The sequence below is a fragment of the Lipotes vexillifer genome, unplaced genomic scaffold (assembly GCF_000442215.2).
Source record: "Lipotes vexillifer unplaced genomic scaffold, Lipotes_vexillifer_v1.1 scaffold482, whole genome shotgun sequence".
NCBI classification, from domain to species: domain Eukaryota; kingdom Metazoa; phylum Chordata; class Mammalia; order Artiodactyla; family Lipotidae; genus Lipotes; species Lipotes vexillifer.
The window spans coordinates 70823-97860 of record NW_006796247.1 but is presented as its reverse complement, the minus strand read 5'-3'; the positions used below and the strand labels follow the sequence as shown (position 1 = coordinate 97860).

Genomic DNA, 27038 nt, shown 5'->3' with positions numbered 1-27038 from the left:
CCAAAAAAAAAAAAAAAAAAAAAAAAAAATCATCTTAAACAGTATTTAAATATTACCTAGAATGGGATGTGCACTGGAACTACACACCCGGAAGGGAAACGCCTTCCAAGTAGTAAAACCAAAATTATGTAATAGCTTTGGGTGGGGAGTAGGGGGGGCACAAAATTTAAAAACCAGCAAACACCAGTGACAGCCATCTACAGCAAGAGACAAAGGAAGAAATAAGGGAAAGTAAAAGTACAGATGCTGATCCACTCCCAAAAGAAAAGGTACCATAAAGCTGTTGTCGGCTGTGAAAATAAGAACCCACTGAAGGTTAGAGGTAGCTAGAACTGAACTCTTTCCTGAGGTCATTAAATTAAAATTTACTCAAGAACAAGAACTACGGATATTTGTCTTCTTGTTGCCTGTCCTGCCCCCCTGCTCCACTCGGGTACTCTCTCAAACAACAATGTTTGATGAGGCACCTCTGTTTTTTCCCTCACTTTCAGCTCCTGGCACAGAGTAGGCAGACAACATACATTTAAGAAATGACTGAATGAATTTCAACTCCAAACTAATTCCTTATGGGACCATTATGAAGTAGAAAGAAATAAGTTTTTTTAATTAAAGAGAAGGAACAGGGATTTCCCTTGTGGTCCAGTGGTTAAGACTTCGCCTTCCAGTGCAGGGGGTGAGGGTTCAATCCCTGGTCAGGGAGCTAAGATTCCCACATGCCTCCGAGCCAAAAAACCAAAACATAAAACAGAAGCAATATTGTAACAAATTCAATAAAGACTTTGAAAACGTCCACATCCAAAAAAAAAAAAAAAAAAAAAAGAGATAAGGAAGAGGTAAAGCACATATTAAAATGCCATTTCCACCTACCAGGACTAGGTACTGCAGAGCAAGTTAAGCTAACCCTATCCCATCCCCAACACATGGCCCCTTCTTTCCGGCCTTATCAGTTTTGTTCTTCCTTAGTATAAAAATTGCAGCTGGAGATCAGAGCGCCCCTGGCGTTTCAGAGGCTGCATGACAAAATGGAAATAAACAGCAGTGGAGTAGGAACAAATTAGCTTCAGCTTGATCCTGGCTTTGCTACCCAGGAATCACTAACCTTGGCAAGTCACAGGAGCTCAAGATCTTTAGAGCTGAGCTAAGAACTTATACCATATTCAGACTAAGCAAAGAGGTGAGAAACTAGCCCTTCCTACTCGAGAGGGGTGTGTGTGCTAGATTCAGTTGTGACAAGTGTTAGCAGCCTCAGGGGTCCAGCCAACTTCAAAAGGTCATCATCTGTATCAGGGTTGATCCCTAAGCTTAGGATCTGCTCTGGGAAGAGGAAGTGTCAGGTCACCTGACTTAAGATTGAGAGGAGATTCAAGATCTTCCCAGGCTTCCTTGGGAAAGTAAACCACAGAAGACTTTGCATCTTGAGGTGAAAGCAATAAAGGACGCTATTCTTCAGAGTTGGTGGGAGTGATAATGATGGTAACTGATGATTAACATCTACTGCCAGTCAGACCTTGTACTAGGTGACTTACATTTTATTTCTAAATGAAATAACTGTCAAGCACTGTGGCAAAGGACGTGGCCTGCCATTTCAGTAAACAAAAGATGTTGAAGCCCATCAAGCCTTCGGCTACTGCAGCCGCCCCCCAACTGTGCACCCTGAGGGGAATTCAGGAGGAAGGAAAACCGGATACTGGGCCCAGATCGCTGAGGTGCGTATCAAAGGAATAATTCCAATAATACAGTTTCTTGCATCTTCCCACACATAGAAAAGGGGTAAATTCATTATCTTCGGATGTCTGGTTTTTCTTTAATTAGCAGTAATCTTTTTTTTAAATTTAATTTATTTAATTTATTTATTTTTGGCTGCGTTGGGTCTTCATTGCTGCGCATGGGCTTTCTCTAGTTGCAGTGAGCAGGGGCTACTCTTCGTTGCAGGCTTCTCATTGCAGTGGCTTCTCTTGTTGTGGAGCATGGGCTCTAGAGCACAGGCTCAGTAGTTGTGGCTCATGGGCTCAGTAGTTGTGGCTCGTGGGCTCTAGAGCGCAGGCTCAGTAGTCGTGGTGCACGGGTTAGTTGCTCCGTGGCATGTGGGATCTTCCTGGACCAGGGCTTGAACCCGTGTCCCCTGCACTGGCAGGCAGATTCTTAAACATTGCGCCACCAGGGAAGTCCAGCAGTAATCTTTTGATGTTCGACTCCCTGTTTTTTGGTTTCCCAAAACTCCTATAAATCCTGGCTCCTCCTTCTTTGGAACAGTCCCTCAGAGCTATCTGAGAGGCTGTATCCCAGGATTAAGTCCTCAGTAACATCCCAAATAAAACATAATTCTCAACTTTTAGGTTGTGCTTTTTTTTTTTTTCAGTGGATAACTCCATGTCTCACACAGAGTAGGGGCTCAATAAGTATCCGCCTTATCTGTAATAATTACATATTACATCGTATTATGTTACAGTATGTTATATTACATTATAATGATCATCTTTGCTGTTGTTACTCCTACAAAAGCCTGGAAAGGAAGGTAAATTCTACTAACCAATTTAGACTGTGGGAAAAAAAATGTGGCCTGCCATTCCAGTAAACAAAGTATGTTGAGGCCGGCAACCCTTCAGCTCACTGCAGCCGCCCCAGATGGTACACCCCGAGGGGGATACATGGTGGAGAAAAACAGGATGCTGCCCCTAGATAGTTAAGGTGCATATCAAAAGGAATAATTTCAATAAGCCCAGACTCCTGCATCCTCCTATTCATAGAGAAGCAGTAAAATCATTAACTTGAGATGTCTGCTTTTTTGTGATTAGCAGTCATCTTTTGATACCTGACTGTTAAGGGAAACACTGACTGAAACCGCCTGCCCTGACCAGGCAAACACAGTAACAATTTGCATGAGTTATTTTACGACAGGAAGTCCTGGTAAGGAACACGGAACTAATGAGCCACCACCAACCGGAAGAATTCGGGAAAGGTCAAAAAGACAGAGGAGACGCCAGTCCACGTGTCCTACCAACCTCTCAGAATCCTCCTCGCTGGAATCCATCTTGGCTGAGTGATGCGTGCACCACGAGAAAGGACCCTGAGTCCGAATGATTGGCCAGAGACAACCCGGAAACTAACCCCATTACCATAAAACCCGAGACTGCGAGCAACGTGGCAGAGCAATCCTCCTGGGTTCCCTTACCCTGCTGCTCTCCGCCCCGGCGCCCCTTCGCAATAACGTCTCTTGCTTTGTCAGCACGTGTGTCTTCTCAGACAATTCATTTCCGAGTGTTACACAAGAGCTCACTATAGGACTCTGGAAAGGGTCTCCTTTCCCGCAACATGACTACATGTCTGTTTGTCTTTTTCAGCAAAGACTCCAATATTTCCTCCCTTACCTCTTTGGAACTGTTCCTCAGAGCCATCTGAGAGGCTGCCATCCCAGGCTACAGTCCTCAGTAAGGTCCCCAAATAAAACATTCTCAACTTTTAGGCTGTGCATTTTCTTTTTTCAGTCGACGAGACAAAGAAACCGAAGCTATAAAAGTGAAGTAACTATTATCTGGAGTCACTAACCCATACCTGACAAAGATGAAACCACACCCAAGCTCAATGCTAAGGAAAGGTGTCCTCTCCATAGCACTGCAGGTAACTCCGCCAGGTTTCCCAGCAGAGCTTCTCCTGATGGCTACTGCAAAGGAGGGAGCTCTGCCTCCAGGGAATACTATTCACGTGACAAATGTGCAGACTTACACACCTGCTGAGCAATCTTTCATAAATACTTTAACCCCTTTGGGGTTTCTCAGAAAGAAAACGCCTTTTCTCTCGAAAGCTGAAGAGTACCTTGATTCTAGAGTAGCGCTTTGAAGCTGCAGTCTGCAACCCATAGGTGGCTCATGAAGTCAATTTTGCGAGTCATGGTCAGCTCATTTTTAAAAAGTGAATAGAACAGAATACAGGGTATCTGGAGTAGGAAAGGTAAAAATTCTTTTTTTTTATTATAAATATGTATGGATACTAAGTTCCAAAGCAAAATGTATTTCTTAATATGGGGTCATGGTAAAAAAAAAAAAAAAAAAAAGTTTAACATCAATCTTCTAGCTTTGCAGTGATCCTAACTGGACACACACCCACAGATTGACTACAAGCAGCCACGGCACACCTGTAGTCATATGTAAAAATATTTTATGTATCTAAAGTTTTCCAGAAGGTTGCCTGATTTTTAAAGGGACCTGTAGCTCCAAAAGGTTAAGAACCAGTCATGGAGAGATACAGTAATACGATAAAAGAAAATAAGAAAAGACGATGTTAATTTTAGATCCTTAAAAGATAAAATGCTGAAAAGCTTGTATGTGTTTTACACACTTCAACATGCCCAGACCCGACTGTCATTGATTTCTATTAATCTGGAAGCATTTTGAGCAGCACTCTATCAAAGCAGTGGTGACAAAGAAAAAGAATATTTATGGATGGAAGAGTAAATTCTCTACAAGTCCTGACAACCATAATGAACAATCATTATTTACAATCTATGTAGTTCATTAAAAGTCTGTGAAAGGAAAATATCTACTGTAAACTTTAACCTAGAAGTTAAATAAAAATAACAAGGGTGGAAAATAACATGGGAACAAGGGTGGGGAAAGAAAACCCTAAAAGGAGAGTGCACTCTTTTATGATCAAACACAAACAGACCTCTCTAATCTCACCTGTGTGAAAAGAATACTGGTCTGACTGAGTTCTTCAATGCCTTTTCTTAAAATACATGCAGAGTTCTGACTAAAAGCACAAAAAGACACAGGATAGTCAAGCTCTTCCTTAAATGTAGGATAACCATATTATGTACTTATACTGCTAAGATTTGCATGAAAAAAAGCAAACAAGTGTGGAGAATGATTACAAACACATTTTGAACATTTTGTGTGCCACAGTTTCTTTTGTATTTTTACCTCAGGAGAGAGGCAAAAGCTGGCTTTGATAAACAAGGCTGGATCTTATTTCTCTTCTTCATTTCCACAGGTGGCACCCTATGAGACAAAAATAGCGTCAGTCAGAAACCAGAACTAGGAAGACGGCCCAAAGGGAAGAAAATGCCCTGGGGGCCCACGCGGTGCCACCAGTGAGAGGCTTCTCAGGCAGGGAATAGAAACGCTCACCGCAGCCCCTGACATATGACAGAAGCTTCTCCTAAGTCCTGGACACATTTGAGGATTCATGGATACAAAGCGAGAGAGTGGAAAAGGCTGAGGTGACGAGTGACCCAGAAGGGTCAAAGAGCAGTGACTCAAAGGACCCTTTGAGAAGAACTGGGATCATCACACTGTAGAAGCCAAGACCAGACTCACGGTTCAGAAGTTCCTAAAAGCCTGAAAAATGCACACGGCTATGTAGGTCCTCCGTGCCACACGCAGGGACACCATGGGCAGCAAACGCCACAGAGACACTGCCCCAAGCAGGTTCCATAGCCCCTGCCCGTGCCCCGGGGACTCCCCAAATCCCACCATTTAGAGTCACGTATCTAACTCCCCTCTATTCTTGGCACAGGTTAGGCGCTTGTGTGTCCCCTGAATGGAGCACTTGTCTCCACAACTTCAAAGGGTATTATGATACAAGACAGAGCACAACAATGAAAACAAATGAAGGGGACAGGGGGCAGCAGGACCCAGACTCAGCCAGGAAAGAGCAAAACAGCCTAATATAAAAAACTATTAAAGGGCTTCCCTGGTGGTGCAGTGGTTGAGAGTCTGCCTGCCGATGCAGGGGACACGGGTTCGAGCCCTGGTCTGGGAAGATCCCACATGCCGCGGAGCGGCTGGGCCCGTGAGCCATGGCCGCTGAGCCTGCGCGTCCGGAGCCTGTGCTCCGCAACAGGAGAGGCCACAACAGTAAGAGGCCCGCGTACCGCAAAAAAATAATAAAAAACTATTAATGATCATCCGTTGTGTGGAAAATTAATCTAAAAAAGAAAACGAATCACTTTTCTTCTGCAATAATCACAGGATTCAAAGAGAAACAGCCTAAACCCTTCATGGATTGACTCAATTTTAAACTTTTTTTGGTACAAAATCCACAGTTAAAACTGCTAGCTTTCTGAACTCTGAGGCCAGATGCAGAGAATCATCTTTTGTAAATACCCCAAATGGCAAAACTCTCTTGATTTATATGTGAGGAAGGTACAAAAATATGGTGGGCCAGCACACCAAGCCACAAAAACCAAATTATAGTCAGAGGACAAAATAAAGTATAAGATATTACTTGGTTTCTAAGGTTATTAAACCAGAAAACAAACTATTTGGGGATATTGTGAAGACTGTGGGTGTTTTTTCTTAAAAAAAGACAATTACTTGTCTTAAACAGTTTTTAAGGAAGCAAGTTCCAAGGTAATTTCCAGCTCCGAGGTAATTACCAGCATCCGAGGTAATTTCACGATACTTTCTGTGTCTGGAGTAATGTGTTAGCTTAGAAGTGACATGAATGTTCCTCAAATTCTGATGACAAGAAAAATGTGCTGAATTTGGACCCTTTTCATTGTCTTCTTTATCATTTCCCCTGTGACCAAGAATAGGATTTGTAGGGAATTAGCAATCTAGTAAACTTCTTGCTTTCTTTTCTGTTCTTGTCTTCCATTACTAAGTACAGTACAGAGACAGAAGTGGCAGAGATGGAGGGAGAGATGCCTGCAGTAGGATCCTCATGTGGTATATAATCAGACTTCTAAGATCTATGGCTCATTATTTAAGTCCAAAACCTCAAAACTTGTGTCCAAACCGACCCACCTGGCACTGGGTTTTTTCAGTGACCGTAAAGAGCATTACAATGATTTGCCTAACTTCCTTCCATAAAGAGCATTACAATCAACCAGGGATGAAGTTAAATGCAGAAGCATCATTTTTTTAATCTAGCAAAACAAAACAAAACCTAAAAACATGATCTAGGATCTACTATTCAAACACTGGCAAAAAGTACTGAACTTTTGTCTAAGACAGGAAGTTTTTATGTGGTTTATTTTGACATCCTATACTCACCACTCATTCAGGATTTAAAGGTCATCAAAACTTGATTCCTCACCAAAGGACTGACAGTAGGAAAAAGGATACCTCTAGACTAACAGACAGTTGTCCTCCAGGATTACATTATACACTTATAAGCTAAGTGATTTGGGTTTTCCAACCTGTTGTCCACGTCAGTTTTTCTGCTCTGGTCATTTGCATTAAGATGAAGAATTTTTTTAAACATTTATAATACATAGTAGCAATTTCTGAGCAAAAATCTGGGAAACTCAAGCAAAGGAATTTCCAAAAGTACCAGACTTCTGAATTCTGAGTTTTGAAAATATATTTTGAGGAGAAATACACAGTCTAATTTGATGCCTTTAGTGTTTTTGAATCACCCATCCTCAGGGTTGAAAGCTTAATCAGCTATCCTGTATTTGGACTTATTCAGGTGTTAAGAAATTTAGGGAGGTATAAAGGGCCGAATGACGACAGTGCTCTATTTTTGTTGTTGTTAATCTAACAGACCAGCCTTAACTGTGGGCTTGAATCCTAAAAGGACAGTTGCCACAGTGGGACGCAAGGAAATGTTTGGTTGGCAGATGAGCACTGGTGACTGGCAGATGAGCACTGGTGACAGCCAAATGGAGGGACATACTTGCATGGTCAGTTTATTCTCTAATTCCAATAAGTTCTTTGCTTTCAGAAGCAAGAAAACATTTCCTCTCCCCTCCCCCTACCCCACCCCCTTTTTTTAAACATACCACAGGGAAAGTACAGACAGTTGCACTACCTCAAACCCTTGTGACACTTGTAGAAATCAGTAGATTTCTTTTAGATTAGACAGAATCATGTTTTTAATCTCTTGATTTGTTTTCCTTTGGTTCAAAAAGTTGTGTTATACTCAATTGACTCTAGCAAAATTTTGTATGTAGTAGCATAGCTTTTATTTATCCTATTACAATGTGGTTCTGAATTTTCTTTTGGTTTTTAAAAAACAAAACCTGTTGCTTAGAAGCCATGAACTATTTTACTTTACTTCAACTTGTCAAAATTTCCTTGTTTGAAAAAATGATCATTTGGGTTCACTCAGGAAATGCATGTCAGGAAGCTTGTATTATAAGTTGACGAGTTGTGATGTATCAGTAACTGCTGTTACTCCTTTTTCAAAGAAATATAATTGATTTTGAAGTTTTCTAGATCGTCACATGCTTTGTGATGAACGCAAGGAAATCAAGTCCTGTGTGGTATTTATTCTAGTCATTTCTATTCAGGCTATAAACTGTAGCTACTTTTTTATTTGCAATTAATTTATTCAAACTAAGTACTTTTCAAAATAGAAAAAAAAAGGAAAAATGATAAAAATCTTATTATAGAAGTTTTCTCTTTAATAAAACTACCTGTGCCTCTTCAAATTTTATATGTGACATTTCAAGTCAAAGTCATTTCAAATTGTACATACATCATTATTCACCAAATATTTTTAAACAAAAGGAACCATATGTAGTGTCTACATTTTATCAACAGTCTCTTATCCAAGCATTTTAGACTCTAAGTATCAAGTGCCACTGAGTCTAAGAATTACTCCATCAATTCAAAAAGATGAATTATATAAATAAGAATGTGATGTCCCAAAGATGGTCAACACCACTGCTTCACTGAAAAGTCAATAAAAAGATGTTGTTGTTTATCAATATTTAAACTGTTAGATGTAAGGTATAAGATACTAGAATGGTGAAACTCCAATTTATAATGGAAAAGCTAGAAAAGGTTTAAAGTGTTACAGGGTTTGTTTTTTGTTTGTTTGTTTTTCTTTTTTTTAATAGGTCCCTCTAATATCATTTGCAGGTCTATGTGAAAGACCAGTTTGGTAGTCATTTTTAAACAGCAAAAATAAAACTTACCCATAGGCATTTGTTCCCCACAATATACAATGCAGCACGTAATAGAGGAAGACAGCACTCAGGAAGATGGCCACAAGGTACCCTCTCATGGCTGGCCCACCTGAAACACAGGGGATGAAGGCCAAGGGAAAGGCAAGGTCGTTATACAGGTGATTTACACAATGGCTTACATACAAGCATTAGTGAATAAACATATAGGGAGAAGAGGATAAGAAACTGACATCAGCCTGTTATTTTGGAAACACCTACTAAATTTTCAGAAGGTGAATATATTTTCTGTCTCTCTTCATCCTCTTTAATCAACACAACATGATTCATGTTTAGACCAATACTTTCCCATGTTAGATAGGAAAAAAATTCATTCAGAACAAAATTTTATACATCTATTTCATATCCAAAACATTTTTCAGAAATATTTAAAAAAATACCTATTTTCTCTATATCAAGAGAAAATGGATATATGCCTTAAGATGTAAACAAACATTTTGTTTTGTCAGTGCTCGAAATGACTTTTAAATGCTATTTATGCTAAAAGTCATTTTTCTCATTTTAAAAAACTGGGGGGGAAAAGCTACTAAAAAATATTTCCCACAACCTCAATTTTTTTTTTAATTAACTAATTTATTTATTTTTGTCTGCTTTGGGTCTTCATTGCCGCTCACGGGCTTTCCCTAGCTGCAGTGTGCGGGCTTCTCACTGCAGTGGCTTCTCTTGTTGCCGAGCATGGGTTCTAAACATGCAGGCTTCCGTAGTTGTGGTGCGTGGGCTCAGTAGGTGTCTCGCGGGCTCTAGAGCACAGCCTCAGTAGTTGTGGTGCACAGGCTTAGTTGCTCCGTGACATGTGGGATCTTCCCCAACCAGGGCTCAAACCCGTGTCCCCTGCATTGGCAGCTGGATTCTTAACCACTGTGCCACCAGGGAAGTCCTCCCACATCCTCACTTTTTACACACTTTTAGATGCACCATATCACAGCACAGGTACATTTAGCTAATTATTTGCTTGTTTTTATACTAAGTGGACAGTATAGTTCACTGCACATTTATAGATAGACACAAACCTGGACACAATCCTCTCTAGAGTATAAATGCAAAAAAAAAACCCTTTACAAAATATATTTTTAATAGCCTAAAACATTTTTAGTTCCCACTTCTGCTTCAAAGGCAGAAATGAGTATGTCCTCACTTCTACATGTAATTAAATGCAAAAGACAAATTTAATATATGTTTCTATACTAGATCTTCTATTTCAGTGCATGTTGCTTAAACAGATATACTATTTCTTTGCATCTCTTATCAAGTTTCTGGTCCATCTAGATACTTGAATGTACCACTCGGCTCACTCCTGTCCATCTCTGTTAACCTCAGGTGGGGCAATGCAGTGTCGAACGTGTGAGTCTGGTTAGATTCTTTTATTTTTTTTTTAATTTTATTGAAGTATAGTTGATTGGTTAGATTCTTAAAGAGCTCCATTGCCTTCTTAAGTATAATCTACTAAACATAAATGAAGCTGTTCTGGATCATGTGAGGTCGTCGTAACAAATGTAATAATCGTTCTGGGCTCCATTAGGGTTGAGACCCTCTGGAGCCAATGAGGGTGTGGGGCTGTTTTGGAGTTGACCCTAAACTGTAGGGATTATCCCGTGCGGATTGCTGAGCAAACCTCCCTTGGTGTCAGCTGTTGCTTCTCACTGCAGTTAAGGCAGCCACCACCCCCATGTGCCACTATTGTAAATTAATTAGAAATGAAGACCGTCGAGAGAAAGCAAATGAATGCGTTAAATGAGCAAATTTTAGTTTACACATACTTCTAATTTAGCAGACATAATCCCCGTGAAGAGTCAACACTGATTAGAAATCAGAAGACAGGAATCATGGCCCAACTCCACATAATTCCTGGCTTGGAGGGGGGCCTTAGGTAAATCAGTCTCCCTTTTCCAACCTGACTGTTCTCACACGTTCAGGAGTGAGAGCACACAGCCAACCTCTCTGGGCTGTTAGAGTGGCCAAAATGATGGGCGTCTGGCATAACCTAGGACACAAAAATATATGCTGAATACGTTTGTATATTTTATGATTGCTTGTTTTCTAAAGCTAAAGCCAGCTGTGCTTTTTTTCTATACAATAAAATGCATGGGTTTTGAGAAAACCAAAGAGAAACTTGGCCTGCCCTTAATGTAGCCTGTGCAGTATTCTTACTGGTCTGACACAAAGAGTCGCTTGGGCGTGGCTGTGGCGGAAAGGCCACTTCCTCTGCTGGCAAAGGGAGTAAACATGGAAAGGACTCATAGATCACCTCAGGCCTGTGCTTCCCTTTCCACTTTATTCTGTCTTCCTTGCCCATTTGCAATGTATGTCTTGATGTATTGTGCATTATTTTAGAAATCACCTTAAATTCTTGGTAAAAAGCAAGAAATAAATTGCATGATCGTTAATGGGTAAAAAAAGAAAGAAAAAGTATGGTTCTGTGCTTCTTGAGAAATAATTGGTAAGATCCAAGTAATGGAGAGAATTAAGGTTTGGGATGATCAGAGTAAAAGTCTAAGACAGTGAGGCATGGGAGATGTTGGACACATCACTGAACTGGTTAATTGAGGAAACAAAGACAGCAAGATAGCTAGCCCGGAGCCCGGCCCTTATGACATGTTCAACAAATGCTAGCTCTGCTTCCTCCCCTTCATGTGTGAAAGAAGTGCTAATATTAAACACTTTGGCCAGAGGCCACGACTCATGATTCATGATGGCAGGACATAGGGAGCTGGTGTGGCCTGGCCTTGGCCCATTCAGCCCTTTGACTGAACTGGCCTCTGCAAAATGTTTTTGTTTTTTTCATTCAAGTGTCATGCAAACATGAATGTAGGATAAATATAAAAGACTCCAAAGAACACAATGGAATTCTTTCTATACTGTGAGTCAGCTGAAAATACACTATAATTAAGCCTCTTTTGTTGTACATTGGACAGTCTCAGATATCAGGGGTGTTCAGAAACTCTGGAAGTCCTAGAATCCACAAGTTAGACCTGGACAGAGAAAGTTTTAGAAATTACTGATACCAGGCTTAACACTGTCCTGGAAGACATTTTACCACGGGCCAAAAGAGTCACCAAACAATCTGCTTAAATCCTCAGATTAAATATTTAAAACTCCACCCAGAGTAACATCAGTTTTGCAAACACCCAACAAGGATGCCACTTATCAGTATCAGCAATTTTTTAAAAACATATTTATATCTAAGGTGAGATAGCACATGAAAGTCTAGAGAAAGAACTCAGTATTTACAGTTCAATTTGCTTATCTGTCCCTCAAAACATATTCTTTGGGAAATTTATATATCACTTTACAGAGCACGAAAGTATGGGTAAGCGAGATGTGTTTTTTCCTCACCAGTTTGTGGTTTAGCTGAAGACAAAGAAGTGTGAGAAAACATTTTTTTCCTTCAAAAGGTAAAATGAGGGCTTCCCTGGTGGCACAGTAGTTGAGAGTCCGCCTGCCGATGCAGGGGACACGGGTTCGTACCCCGGTCCGGGAGGATCCCACATGCCGTGGAGCGGCTGGGCCCATGAGCCATGGCTGCTAAGCCTGCGCGTCCGGAGCCTGTGCTCCGCAACGGGAGAGGCCACAACAGTGAGAGGCCCTCATACCGCAAAAAAAAAAAAAAAAAAAAAAGTAAAATGAACCTACTCGTGAACAGCTACTGCATACACCACCTGAGAAAAGTTTTGGAAGCTTTGCCACTCTCTCACATGTCATGGGCAATTCAAAGCATCCATATTCAAGTTGCAAAGCAAACTGGGGCCAGCCAGGATATCCTTGTGATAAACACGTAGAGTCCCTCTGCTTGCTCACAGCAAAAACTTCCACAAATAAATGAATTCTCTAATTATAAGTCTATAAATGAAACAACCATTTTGCTTTGAGCAAAAGACTCAAAGGAATGCCAGTAAGAATTTAACAGAGTGCCTGCTTTAAGGAGAGGAAAAAAAAAAAAAAAAAAGCCCCTTCAATATAGCTTCATTTACCAAAACAAACAAGTTTCAAGATCTTGACATTAAACAACACATATCAGCTTCTTGGCTGCAGATGCTACTAAGACCAGAGTCCCTAAAACATCCTTCACAAAGTTTAAGCCATAAAGCAATTATTCACCGAAAGTGTGAGTAGAGGGTGTCAAGGGAGAGCAGGAGTCATTGGCAGAGATCAAATATTTATTTCTTCCCCAATTATGATACATAACCCAATAGATGAATAATCTGCATATGCCAAAGTGAGCTCAATCTTGGCAACAGGTTTTCCTTCTCTTTAATAATAACAGTATATTTTATATAAGTTCATAAAATGCTTGTATGTCCATCACTTCATTTAAGGCTTAAAACAAACTTGATAAACAGATGTGCAAGAGTCTGTCATACAGAGTGAAGTCAGTCAGAAAGAGAAAAACAAATACCATATGCTAACACATATATATGGAATCTAAAAAAAAAAATGGTTCTGAAGAACCTAGGGGCAGGACAGGAATAAAGACGCAGACGTAGAGAATGGACTTGAGGACATGGGGAGGGGGAAGGGTAAGCTGAGACAAAGTGAGAGAGTGGCATGGACATATATACACTACCAAATGTAAAATAAATAGCTAGTGGGAAGCAGCCGCATAGCACAGGGAGATCAGCTCGGTGCTTTGTGACCACCTAGAGGGGTGGGATAGGGAGGGTGGGAGGGAGACGCAAGAGGGAGGAGATATGGGAACATATGTATATGTATAGCTGATTCACTTTGTTATAAAGCAGAAACGAACACACCATTGTAGAGCAATTATACTCCAATAAAGATGTTAAAAAAAGAAAAAAAACATGTGCAGGCATCATCTTCTTGATGAATGAAAGTTTCTGCAATTCAGTGAGTTGTCCCAGCTCACACAGTTTAAGAGACAGAAACAAACTTAAGTCTGACCATTTCTTTCTCACAGTTCTACTCCTGGTGTCATCCTGTCTATCAAGACAAAATACATGAGGGGAACCCAAAAGAGAAAATTCTATTGACAACTTCCTGACAGAGAGCTGTTGATGGGCAGAGTTCCGAAAGGGCAAATACAGACATGAGTTGCAGGGAGAGGGCGGCAGGGCAGCGTTCCCCAAAGTGACATGGCAGCTCCAAGGGTCAGCACCAGCCGAGGGCTTGTTAACATGCACATTCCTGAGCCCCTACTTCATCTGAGTCTCTAGGGCTTGGAAAAGTGTATTGAAACCAGAACACTCCAGTCTGATTCTTATGCTGACCCAAACTACAGTTTGAGAATCACTGCTCTAGGATTCTCGAGAGAACCATGGAGGAATGTACTGAAATACGGAGACCATAACAGATGTTACAATAATGACCCCACTCCATGAGAGCAGGATTTGTCAATCATTTTATTTGCATTTATTTATCTACTTCTAACAATACATGGCACACAGAAGATGTTAAGTGGATAATCGTTGAATGTAGTTACAGATCTCATAACTAGATGCTTTGTATTGATTTTTTATCCAAAATGCCTAACACATGGCAATGACTAATGAATAATGGCTGATTAGAATCATTAAGATATTGCAGTGCTTAGCATTTTTCAAGGCCTCCGACAGATGCTTTCGGTGTATTATCTCATGTAATCCTCACAACCGCTTGTGAGGGAAATAGTAAACTTACAATTCCCATTTCACAGAGGAGAAAACTGAAGGTCTGAGAGGAATATTAACTTACCTGAGCTAATAAATTGCAGAACAGACTCAAACCCGTATCTATCAGACCAGAGTCCACACACTGTACTGCTGCTCTCCAGATGTGAGCTTTTACAGATTGGTGCAAGGTCCAGCCTTCTGATACCAGACTAAACATGACAGAATGTCTCATCTGCCCACCCTACCAGCTCCCTAAGCGGTATCAATTCTAGGAATTGATGAAATGGAGATAAAGTTTATAGTCACAGACTGTGCTGAAATAACACCCTATTACTCACAACCTTGTTCTTCCCCACCCTATTTTGGATTTCAGTAAATCCATTTTTTATTTTCCTCCATAGTTCTATTGAGTGTCCTGGAGCAGTGATCCTCAAACTTCAGTATGCTTAAGAATCAAACTGGAGGATTCCTATTTCAATGCACATTCTTGAGCCCCAGGGCAACCATAATAGCATTGCTTATAAAAACAGAACAAAAACCCTATGGAATGACACTTGAAAATGGTCAGATTCTTATTTTTAGACTCTCTAATGCTTTTTCAAACCTAAAGAGGCTTGTTTTTCCAACAACCAGTTAGAAAAAAGCATATTCAGCAATAATTCTAGAAACATCATTCTATTCTCTAAGCACAAAAACCCTGTGGTTATCTCAGTCAATATCACATGACTCCAAGGAAGAAACATGCTTCCACACACAGACGGACCCAGCCTGCCCAGCCTCTCTCCACCCAGTGACCTCTAGGCTCAGCTGCAGACACACCTCGGTGCCCATCTGTAGGCTCAGCTCCACCCCAACCTCTGAGCCTGATCCTGGCCCAAAGGAAAGGGAGCCTGAGAAGCCTCCAGCAGCAGCTCAACAGTTTGGTCAGGTTCCTACTGATCCCACACTTGGACATGTCATTCACCTGGCCTGAGTTCCCGTTGCCAGGTCCCTGAATTACATCCTAGTTTTCCAAGGTCTTCATTCTTCTCTCTCTCAGCTACCCCAGCAGCTCAGCAATCAAACATCCAATTCTAAGTAACCAGGATCCTACACCATGTACTCATCCACTTTATCCCTTGATACCCTCTGCTTCCCCAGTGACAGAGGTCTTGCTCTGCTGCTGTTCGGTCTCCTCTCTCAGCCAGCGTACCTCTGCTCAACGAAAATACTCAATAACTTCCATCTTTGTGCAAAATAGACAAGAACACGCCATCTGGCTCCACACAGCCCTGTGGGCATATAGCATGGCATGGGCAGGATTTCAACCACAACTTTCCTCTCAGCCAGGTGCCCCTGTTCAAGGTTCACCTCCACAATCTTACCAGGTGGCCCTGCTCTCAGCCTGTGTCCATTCAACCCTGGGAGAGGCTCTTCTTCATTCAGGTCTCCACCAGACCTCAGCTCACACTGACACATACCCGAGACTGTCTGAACTTGGCAACAGATCTTACATCCTGCCTTCCTTCCTCTTCGTATCTACTGCTCAGCTTATGACTCTTCTCTGCAATCACATGCGCCTGTGAGCATGAACTGCAGCTCTACCTACGCATCAGTGTCTAAGTCTCTTAGTCCAGACCCATGGGTCCCCTAAGCCTCCTAGATCTAGCCGTCTCCATAAAGCCCAAACCTTAAAGAAGACACACAGGACCTCGCAGCAATGGATGGAAAGGCCTCAGTCCTCTTTAACTCAGTTATTACCCCTCTTTCAAGTAATGATCCTTATTATTAATGGTATGATCCAAATGTGCCCAGAAGCCTCATTTATATACTAAGGACCTCCACCCTCTGGTGCTGAGGATCATATAAATAACAGCACACTTTATTAAGTACTTACAAAATGCCCAGCACTGCACTAAGCCCTTTTCACATACGATGATGAAAACAGCTGCTATCATCCCCACTCAAGAGATCTTTCTGGGTTTTTATATTGTACATTATGGGAAACTTCTAAATTGTACATTCTGGAGAACTATAATCACTGTATTTTTTAACTATAACAGCATGAACTTAATATAGTTACTTAATACCTTGTTAAGCAAGGGAATGATACACATTAAGGTATGCATTTATTAAAATATACTTAGAAACATTAAAATACAAAAGAAAAAACTGTTCATTTCACAATTAAAGAGACAAATCTTAAGGAATTAGTAGTCTGGTTGATCAGATTTCTACTAGAAGGATCTGAAAATTCTCAATAGGCCAAAAATAAAAATAGCACATATAAAATTCAGTATATGCAGTATTACACCACCTAAAAGAGCTGAATTTAAATGTGAAGCTCTGAGCTACTGTTATTTAATACAAACTAAGGGGAAAAAATCTGATATTACTGAGTAAATTAATAGAAAATTATAATTTGATTTACATACCTCCTCCCTGGAAAAGCTATTAGTATAGTTTCAACAAATTGGACCAACTGTGTACATTCTGGCTGATTTCTAAATATATAGTCTTTACCTTTCTGCATAGTGGAAGAAGAATATGCATAATTTTCTTTCTCTCTTCTTCCCCCCAATTCTTCTGCTATACCACGCGATGCAGCTAGTTCCTATATGTATACACACATCTCCACTTTCAGTCTTTCAAGAAAGCCAGTGCTTGGCTCTACCCACCACCAGTCCCCCACCATCAAGAAGCTTGCACAAGCCTCTTAGATAGCCTCACCCACCAGAGGGAAAACAGAAGCAAGAAGAACTACAATTCTGCAGCCTGTGGAACGGAAACCACATTCACAGAAAGACAGACAAAATGTATAGGCAGAGGATTATGTACCAGATGAAGGGACAAGATAAAACCCCAGAAAAGCAACTAAATGAAGTGGAGACAGGGAAAAGGGATTCAGAATAATGATAGTGAAGATGATCCAAGACCTCGGAAAAAGAATGGAGGCAAAGATCGAGAAGATACAAGAAATGTTTAACAAACACCTAGAAGATTTAAAGAACAAACAGAAATGAATAATACAATAACTGAAATGAAAAATACACTAGAAGGAATCAATAGCAGAATAACTGAGGCAGAAGAACAGATAAGTGACCCAGAAGACAGAATGGTGGAATTCACTGCCATGGAACAGAATAAAGAAAAATGAATGAAAAAAAGACAGCCTAAGAGACCTCTGGGACAATATTAAACACACCAACGATCGCATTATAGGGGTCCCAGAAGGAGGAGAGACAGAGAAAGGACCCGAGAAAATATCTGAAGAGATTATAGTCAAAAACTTCCTAACATGGGAAAGGAAATAGCCACCCAATTCCAGGAAACACAGAGTCCCAGGCAGGATAAACCCAAGGAGAAACACGCCAAGACACATAGTAATCAAATTGACAAAAATTAAAGACAAAGAAAAATTACTGAAAGCAACAAGGGAAAAATGACAAACAGCATACAATGGAACTCCCATAAGGTTAACAGCTTATTTCTCAGCAGAAACTCTACAAGCCAGAAGGGAGTGGCATGATATATTTAAAGTGATGAAAGGGAAGAAACTACAGCCAAGATTACTCTACCCGGCAAGGATCTCATTCAGATTCGACGGATAAATCAAAAGCTTTATAGAAAAGCAAAAGCTAAGAGAATTCAGCACTACCAAACCAGCTCTACAACAAATGCTAAAGGAACTTCTCTAAGTGGGAAACACAAGAGAAGAAAAGGACCTACAAAAAAACAACCCATACAATTAAGAAAATAGTCATAGGAACATACATATCGATAACTACCTTAAACGTGAATGGATTAAATGCTCCAACCAAAAGACACAAGCTCGCTGAATGGATACAAAAACAAGGCCCATATATATGCTGTCTACAAGACACCCACTTCAGACCAAGGGACACATACAGACTGAAAGTGAGGGGATGGAAAAAGATATTCCATGCAAAGGGAAACCAAAAGAAAGCTGGAGTAGCAATACTCATATCAGATAAAATTGACTTTAAAATAAAGAACGTTACAAGAGACAAGGAAGGACACTACATAATGATCAAGGGATCAATCCAAGAAGATATAACAATTATACATATATATGCACTCAACATAGGAGCACCTCAATACATAAGGCAACTGCTAACAGCTATAATAGAGGAAATCAACAGTAACACAATAATAGTGGGTGACTTTAACACCTCAAGGCAACTGTTAACGGCTATAATAGAGGAAATCGACAGTAACACAATAATAGTGGGTGACTTTAACACCTCACTTACACCAATGGACAGATCATCCAGACAGAAAATTAATAAGGAAACACAAGTTTTAAATGATACAACAGACCAGATAGATTTAATTGATATTTATAGGACATTCCATCCAAAAACAAGAGATTACACTTTCTTCTCAAGTGCACATGGAACATTCTCCAGGAGAGATCACATCTTGGGCCACAAACCAAGCCTTGGTAAATTTAGGAAAACTGAAATTATATCAAGCATCTTTTCTGACCACAATGTTAAAAGATTAGAAATCAATTACAGGGAAAAAAATGTAAAAAACGCAAACACATGGAAGCTAAACAATATGTTACTAAATACCCAAGAGATCATTGAAGAAATCAAAGGGGAAATCAGAAAATACCTAGAGACAAATGACAACGAAAACAAAATGATCCAAAACCTATGGGATAGAGCAAAAGCAGTTCTAAGAGGGTAGTTTACAGCAATATAATCCTACCTCAAAAAACAAGAAAAATCTCAAATAAACAATCTAACCTTACACCTAAAGGAACCAGAGAAAGTAGAACAAACAAACCCAAAGTTAGTAGAAGGAAAGAAATCATAAAGATCAGAGCAGAAATAAATGAAATAGAAATAAAGAAAACAATAGCAAAGATCAATAAAACTAAAAGCTGGTTCTTTGAGAAGATAAACAAGATCGACAAACCTTTAGCCAAACTCATCAAGAAAGAGGAAGAGGACTCAAATCAGTAAAATCAGAAATGAAAAAGAAGTAACAAGGGACACCACAGAAATACAGAGAATAAGAGACTACTACAAGCAACTCTATGCCAATAAAATGGACAACCTGGAAGAAATAGACAAATACTTCGAAAGGTATAACCTTCCAAGACTGAACCAGGAAAAAATAGAAAATATGAACAGACCAATCACAAGTAATGAAATTGAAACTATGATTAAAAATCTTCCAGCAGGGACTTCCCTGGAGGCGCAGTGGTTAAGAATCTGCCTGCCAATGCAGGGGACACAGGTTCGATCCCTGGTCTGAGAAGATCCCACATGCTGCAGAGCAACTAGCCTATGTGCCACAACTACTGAGCCTGCGCTCTACAGCCCACAAGCCACAAATACTGCAGCATGTGCGCCTAGAGCCCGCACTCCGCAACTAGAGAAGCCACTGCAATGAGAAGCCCGTGCACCACAAGGAAGAGTAGCCCCTGCTCGCCACAACTAGAGAAAGCCTGTGCGCAGCAACAAAGACCCAACGCAGCCAAAAATAAATAAATTTTTTAAAATTTATTAAAAAAAATCTTCCAACAAACAAAAGTCCAGGACCGGATGCCTTCACAGGTTAATTCTATCAAACATTTAGAGAAGAGCTAACACCCATCCTTCTCAAACTCTTCCAAAAAATTGCAGAGGAAGGAATACTCCCAAACTCATTCTACGAGGCCACCATCATCCTGATACCAAAACCAGACAGAGATACTACAAAAAAAGAAAATTACTTACCAATATTACTGATGAGTATAGATGCAAAAATCCTCAACAAAATAATAGCAAACAGAATCCAACAACACATTAAAAGGATCATACCCCATGATCAAGTGGGATTTATCCCAGGGAGGCAAGGATTCTTTAATATATGCAAATCAATCAATGTGATACACCACATTAACAAACTGAACAATAAAAACCATATGATCCTCTCAATAGATGCAGAAAATGCTTTTTGACAAAATTCAACACCCATTTATGATAAAAACTCTCCAGCAAGTGGGCATGGAGGGAACCTACCTCAACATAATAAAGGCCATATACGACAAACCCACAGCAAATATCATTCTCAGTGGTGAAAAACTGAAAGCATTTCCTCTACAATCAGGAACAAGACAAGGATGTCCACTCTCACCACTATTAATCAACATAGGTTTGGAAGTCCTAGACATGGCAGTCAGAGAAGAAAAAGAAATAAAAGGAGTACAAATTGGAAAAGAAGAAGTAAAGCTGTCACTGTTTGCAGATGACATGATACTATACATAGAGAATCCTAAAGATGCCACCAGAAAACTACTAGAGCTAATCAATGAATTTGGTAAAGTAGCAGGATACAAAATTAATGCACAGAAATCTCTGGCATTCCTATATACTAATGATGAAAAATCTGAAAGTGAAATCAAGAAAACACTCCCATTTACCATTGCAACAAAAAGAATAAAATATCTAGGAATAAACCTACCTAAGGAGACAAAAGACCTGTATGCAGAAAATTATAAGACACTGATGAAAGAAATTAAAGATGACACAAACAGATGGAGAGATATACCATGTTCTTGGATTGGAAGAATCAACATTGTGAAAATGACTATACTACCCAAAGCAATCTACAGATTCAGTGCAATCCCTATCAAATAACCAGTGGCATTTTTTACAGAACTAGAATAAAAAATCTTAAAATTTGTATGGAGACACAAAAGCCCCCGAATAGCCAAAGCAACCTTGAGGGAAGAAAACGGAGCTGGAGGAATCAGACTCCCTGACTTCATACTATACTACAAAGCTACAGTAATCAAAACAATACGGTACTGGCACAAAAACAGAAATATAGATCAATGGAACAGGATAGAAAGCCCAGAGATAAACCCACACACCTATGATCAACTAATCTACAACAAAGGAGGTAAGGCTATACAATGGAGAAAAGACAGTCTGTCCAATAAGTGGTGCTGGGAAAACTGGATAGCTACATGTAAAAGAATGAAATTACAACACTCCCTAACACCATACACAAAAATAAACTCCAAATGGATCAGAGACCTAAATGTAAGACCAGACACTATAAAACTCTTAGAGGAAAACATAGGAAGAACACTGCTTGACATAAATCACAGCAAGATATTTTTTGATCCACCTCCTAGAGTAATGGAAATAAAAACAAAAATAAACAAATGGGAACTAATGAAACTTCAAAGCTTTTGCAAAGCAAAGGAAGCTACAAACAAGACAAAAAGACAACCCTCAGAATGGGAGAAAATATTTGCAAACGAATCAATGGACAAAGGATTAATCTCCAAAATATATAAGCAGCTCATGCAGCTCAATATTTAAGAAACAAACAACCCAATCAAAAAATGGACAGAAGACCTAAAAAGACATTTCTCCAAAGAAGACATACAGATGGCCAAGAAGCACATGAAAAGCTGCTCAACGTTACTAATTATTAGAGAAATGCAAATCAAAACTACAATGAGGTATCACCTCACACCAGTTAGAATGGGCATGATGAGAAAATCTACAAACAACAAATGCTGGAGAGGGTGTGGAGAAAAGGGAACCCTCTTGCACTGTTGGTAGGAATGTAAATTGATACAGCCATTATGGAGAACAGTATGGAGGTTCTTTAAAAAACTAAGAATAGAATTACCATATGACCCAGCAATCCCACTACTGGGCATATCCCCAGAGAAAACCATAATTCAAAAAGACACATGCACCCCAATATTCACTGCAGCACTATTTACAATACCCAGGACATGGAAGCAACCTAAATGCCCACTGAAAGATGCATGGATAAAGAAGATATGGAACATATTTACAATGGAATATTACTCAGCCATAAAAAGGAACGAAATTGAGTCATTTATAGAGATGTGGATGGACGTAGAGAAAGACTGTCATACAGAGTGAAGCAAGTCAGAAAGAGAAAAACAAATATTGTATATTAACACATGTATGTGGAATATAGAAAACTGGTACAGATGAACCAGTTTGCAAGGCAGAAATAGAGACACAGATGTAGAGAACAAACGTATGGACACCAAGGGGGGAAGTGGCAGTGGGGAGTGGTGGTGGTGGTGTGATGAATTGGGCGATTGGGATTGACATGTATACGCTGACGTGTATAAAATAGATAACTAATAAGAACCTGCTGTATAAAAACTAAATAAATAAAATTTTAAAAATAAATAAAAGAAAGCCAATGCTCTTCCCAGAGTTCATCTTCAGCATATGTAGACAGATCTTTTCAGCTAATAAAAGCTAAGCTGTCACTGCCAAAGCAGATGACCAAATCCCACCCCCAAAATTGGGTATGCTCACTGCAAAGAATATAAAGAGAAATGATGTTTCAGCAGAATTTTGTTTCTTAATAGTGCAGGACAGACTAAAATCATTCACTAATAGCACACTATATTAGATGTTAAAAATAAATGAACTGAAGTTCCTGTTTTCAAGATCTCTCCCTTTAGCCTCAGCTTCGTTGAAAATACACAAAGAAGCTTTTAAGGGAACTTCTTATGGTCCTACTGTTTATTCATATTTTCTCCCAGAGACCCATTTCTTTTCCCAGAGTGGAAATTTTCTCTATTTCTTATATTAATGCCCTATTGATAAGATAGACTCTAAAGAGTAATAGATATTGTTAACAGGTTAATGACGGTGGCCAATTTTTAAAATTAACTGTGGAACATCCCTGGTGGCGCAGTGGTTGAGAGTCTGCCTGCCAGTGCAGGGGACACAGGTTTGATCCCTGGTTTGGGAATATTCCACATGCCGTGGAGCAACTAGGTCCGTGAGCCACAACTACTGAGCCCGCGTGCTACAACTACTGAAGTCCGCATGCCTAGAGCCTGTGCTGTGCAACGAGAAGCCACCACAATGAGAAGCCCGCGCACCACAGTGAAGGGTAGCCCCACTCACCACAACTAGAGAAAGCCCGCACGCAGCAATGAAGACCCCAAGCAGCCAAAAATAAATAAACTTTTAAAAAATTAATTAAATTAAAATTAACTGTATAGAGGGAAGAAAATTATAATAAAATCCACCACTTTTAAGTGCACAATTTCATGAGTTTTGACAAATCTGTAAGGTTGTGTAACAATCACCAAAATCATACTAAACATTTCCAACAAGCCTAGAAGTTCCTGTGTTGTCCCTCTTTGCAGCCAACTCTCTTCCCCTAGTTCCTGGCCCCTGATCTGTTTATCACTATAGTTCTGCTTTCTCTAAAGGTTCATATAAATGGAATCATACAGTATGTATCTTATTTCTGGCTTATTTATATTAGTATAATGCATTTGAAAAAAATTGTTCATGTTGTTACTTCTACCAGGAATTCATGCCTTTTTCCTTTTTATTATGGTGGACAAAAAAAAAGAAAAAAGGTTGCCTACCATACCATTTCAGCAAACAGCAATGTTGCCCACCAGCAAACCATCAGCCACTGCAGCCACCACCCCCCGCAACACCCCCGGTCCCCCAACAGTGCACCCTGAGGTGGAGAAAAACAGGATATGGGCCCTAGACAGTTAAGATGTATATCAAAGGAATAATTTCAATGAGCCCAGACTTTGCATCTTCCCACACATAGAAAAGTACTAAAATCATTAACTTGAGATGTCTGTTTTTTAGCAGTAATCTTTTGATGTTCAACTACATCTGTATGTTTGTTTCAGCAAAAACTCCTCTATATCCTGGCTTCTCCCTTACCTCTTTGGAACAGGTCCTCAGTGCTATCTAAGGCGCTGTCTCTCAGGTTGTAGTCCTCAGAAAGAGCACTGAATAATTCTCAGCTTCTAGGTTGTGCACTTTCTAAAATCAGTTGACATTGCTAAGTAGTATTCTATTGTATGGCTACACCACAATCACAATTTGTTTATCAATTCACCAGTTAATAAACATTTGGTTACTTTTTGGTTTTAGTTATTATAAATACAGCTACTGAAACCAAGCAGGGCCCTATGGGGCCCCTGGGCATGGAAGCATTTCTGTGTCCCCTGTTCCTTGTTTGTAGGGAACAGACTCTAGCCTCCATTACCTTCCCTGAGTTCCTAAGGGTAGATTCCAACAGTTGCTAATCAGGGAAGGGAGGGGATGCAGAGTCAAGGGAGGAACAGTCAAGAAACAGTGGTGCAGCCTGCTTGGAGCAGAGCCCTGGTTCTGCCTCAAGGGACACACATAACAACATCTTTAAGCTCTTCTGTAGAAATAAAACACTCACAAAATGCAAGATGTTCCAGAGAGAAGATCACAGTTTGATAACCTCAAAGCTCATCAGAAGACCACATGAGGCTAGATTAAAGGAGTATAGGACATGAACACACCCTGATCCTTATCAGCAACTCCACCCTTGAACTACTGCTATAGAACTCCTCACCAAATCCTCCCAGGTGGGGATGAGCCTTCTGTGTTCCCCTCTGCCTGGCAAAGCAATAAAGCTATTCTTTTTTATTTCACCCAAAAGTGTCTCCAAGATTCTATTTGGCACCAGAGCACAGAGGCCGAGATTTTGGCATCATTACATTGAAAATTCAAGCACAAGACTTTGGGTAGGCATGTGTTTTCATGGGTCATATAGTAAATGTATTTTTAACTTCATATGAAATTTTTATATTACATTCCGGTGCCTATTTCTGAATAACAGATTTGCTTCAATTGCTCAGTTAAAAGGAAAAATCCCCTATCTGTAACAATTCAAATTATTGACACCACTGAATAATACAGATCACTGACAGGAGTAAGAATGGATTAATCTATTACTATTGAGCGTTCATCAAGCATGTGTACTCTATTTTAAAGACATGGCAAACAGAGCTCACAGGCTGGCGAGGGAAGTTACACTGTTCCAGGACGACTATGATTATCTGTTGTGGGAAGTAAAATTAAATATTTTAGACCCCTGCTCCTCAGAGTGTGGTCCACAAACCAGCAGTATTGAAACCAAGCCCGACCCTGTGGGTCCCTCCCTGGTACAAAACCTTTCTGTGTCCCCCATTTCTTGTTTGTAGGAAATTGGCTTCATTCTGCCTCCTAGACCTTCCCTGAGTTCCAAAGGGCAGATTCAAACAGTTGCTAATTAGGAAAGGGAGGGGATGCAGAAACAAGGGAGGAGCAATCAAGAAACAATAGTGCAGCCTTGGGGCAGGGTCCTGGTTCCTCCTCAAGGAATATACACAACAATATATCTTTGAATTCTTCTGCAGGAACTAAGGCCCCCACCCAGGTGCAGGATGGTAACTTCAGGCTGAGCACAAGATTCCTGGAGCACCACCCTGTTACCTCACCAACCAATCAGAAGAAATTCACACACCCTGCAGCCCTCACCCCAAATTTCGCCTATAAAAACTTCTCCCCAAAAACCATTGGAGAGTTCGGGGTTTTTGAACACAAGGACCTGTTCTCCTTGCTTGGCCCTGCAATAAACCTTTCTCTGCTCCAAACTCTGACACTTCGGTTTATTTGGCCTCACTGTGCGTTAGGCACAAGAACTTGCATTTGGTAACAGTATTGGCATCACCTGGGAACTTGGTAGAGCTGCAGAATCTCAGCTCCACTTCTTGATCTACTGAGTCAAATGTGCAGTTTAACAAGATCCCCAGGTGATCTGTGTGTTTGAGAAGCACTGCTGGAGAAGGTCAGAAGAAAGAAGAATCATAGCCCATGGAAAGGATCAGGGCTTCACAAAAATCAGTTGTTGAGAGGAACTGAAAGCTCATTCTAAGTTCCATGCTACCTCTTTTAAGAGTCTTTTGGGCTTGACTTTTTTAAATTTCCAATCAACAAAATTTTCCCTGAACAAACTAGTGAGACTCTCTTTGAAAATAAGTGGCTTTGAGAAAAATTTCCATCATCATTTTAGGGGATATTTGTGGTCTCTCTGTAAATTCCCTGGATATTTTCATTCCTATATTGTTTACAGCCTTATCCTTTCACCTTCCATCTACTACCACTATCACCACTGCTATTTTTGAGAGAAAATATACAGATTACATCTCTCAGATTACATCTACGTGACATCCACTTCATCCTGCATCGCCTTCTGATTCACCTAAAAGGGCCAACTGAATCACCACTCACTCACAACATTTCCCATTATTGCTATTCACACCTGGGACCCAGGAATTACAGATCTTAGAGCTGGAAAGACTGCAAGAGTTCAGGGCATTTAGACAGAGTAAGGTCTTATGTCACCACATTACAGAAGAAGCAGACAGGATTTAGAAAAAAGTAAAAACTTGTCAAAGGTGACCTCACTCATAAGTAGCAGAGTTGGCAGTGCAGAAGAACATTTTTACGTGGATTTTCCTCCAGCATGATTCCAGGCTCATCATGGGTACACAACAATAACCCACTAGTCTTCATTTCATTCCAATCCTCTCAAATCTCTATGGTTTTCAATTCCTGAAACACCCCTCGGGTGGCACTGCGTCTCACTCCTGCTGCCTGAGCTTCTAAATCTTTCTCTTCCTCCTTGGCACACCTAAATACAGGTGTTCTCAAGCTCTTATCTTTTTTTTTTTTTTTTTT

The 27038-nt window shown here is 40.2% G+C and overlaps 1 protein-coding gene across 4 annotated transcripts in view; it reads right to left on the bottom strand.

The window, feature by feature from the left end:
- ST3GAL6 (ST3 beta-galactoside alpha-2,3-sialyltransferase 6) overlaps window positions 1–27038 on the bottom strand; it is a 76119-nt gene that overhangs the window by 25230 nt on the left and 23851 nt on the right. Inside the window, exons 3-5 of one of the 4 annotated variants that reach the window (XM_007468394.1) lie at window positions 9722–9726; window positions 8864–8963; window positions 4917–4994 (exon numbers count right to left, since the gene is read on the bottom strand). The exons of 1 other annotated variant lie outside the window; for it this stretch is intronic. In XM_007468394.1, coding sequence (XP_007468456.1) covers window positions 4917–4994; window positions 8864–8952 — 167 coding nt within the window. In that variant the 5' untranslated portion in view covers window positions 8953–8963; window positions 9722–9726. Of the gene's footprint in view, window positions 1–4916; window positions 4995–8863; window positions 8964–9721; window positions 9727–27038 lie in introns of those variants that run through there. 2 more of the 4 variants (XM_007468393.1, XM_007468395.1) reach the window with 2 other exon arrangements.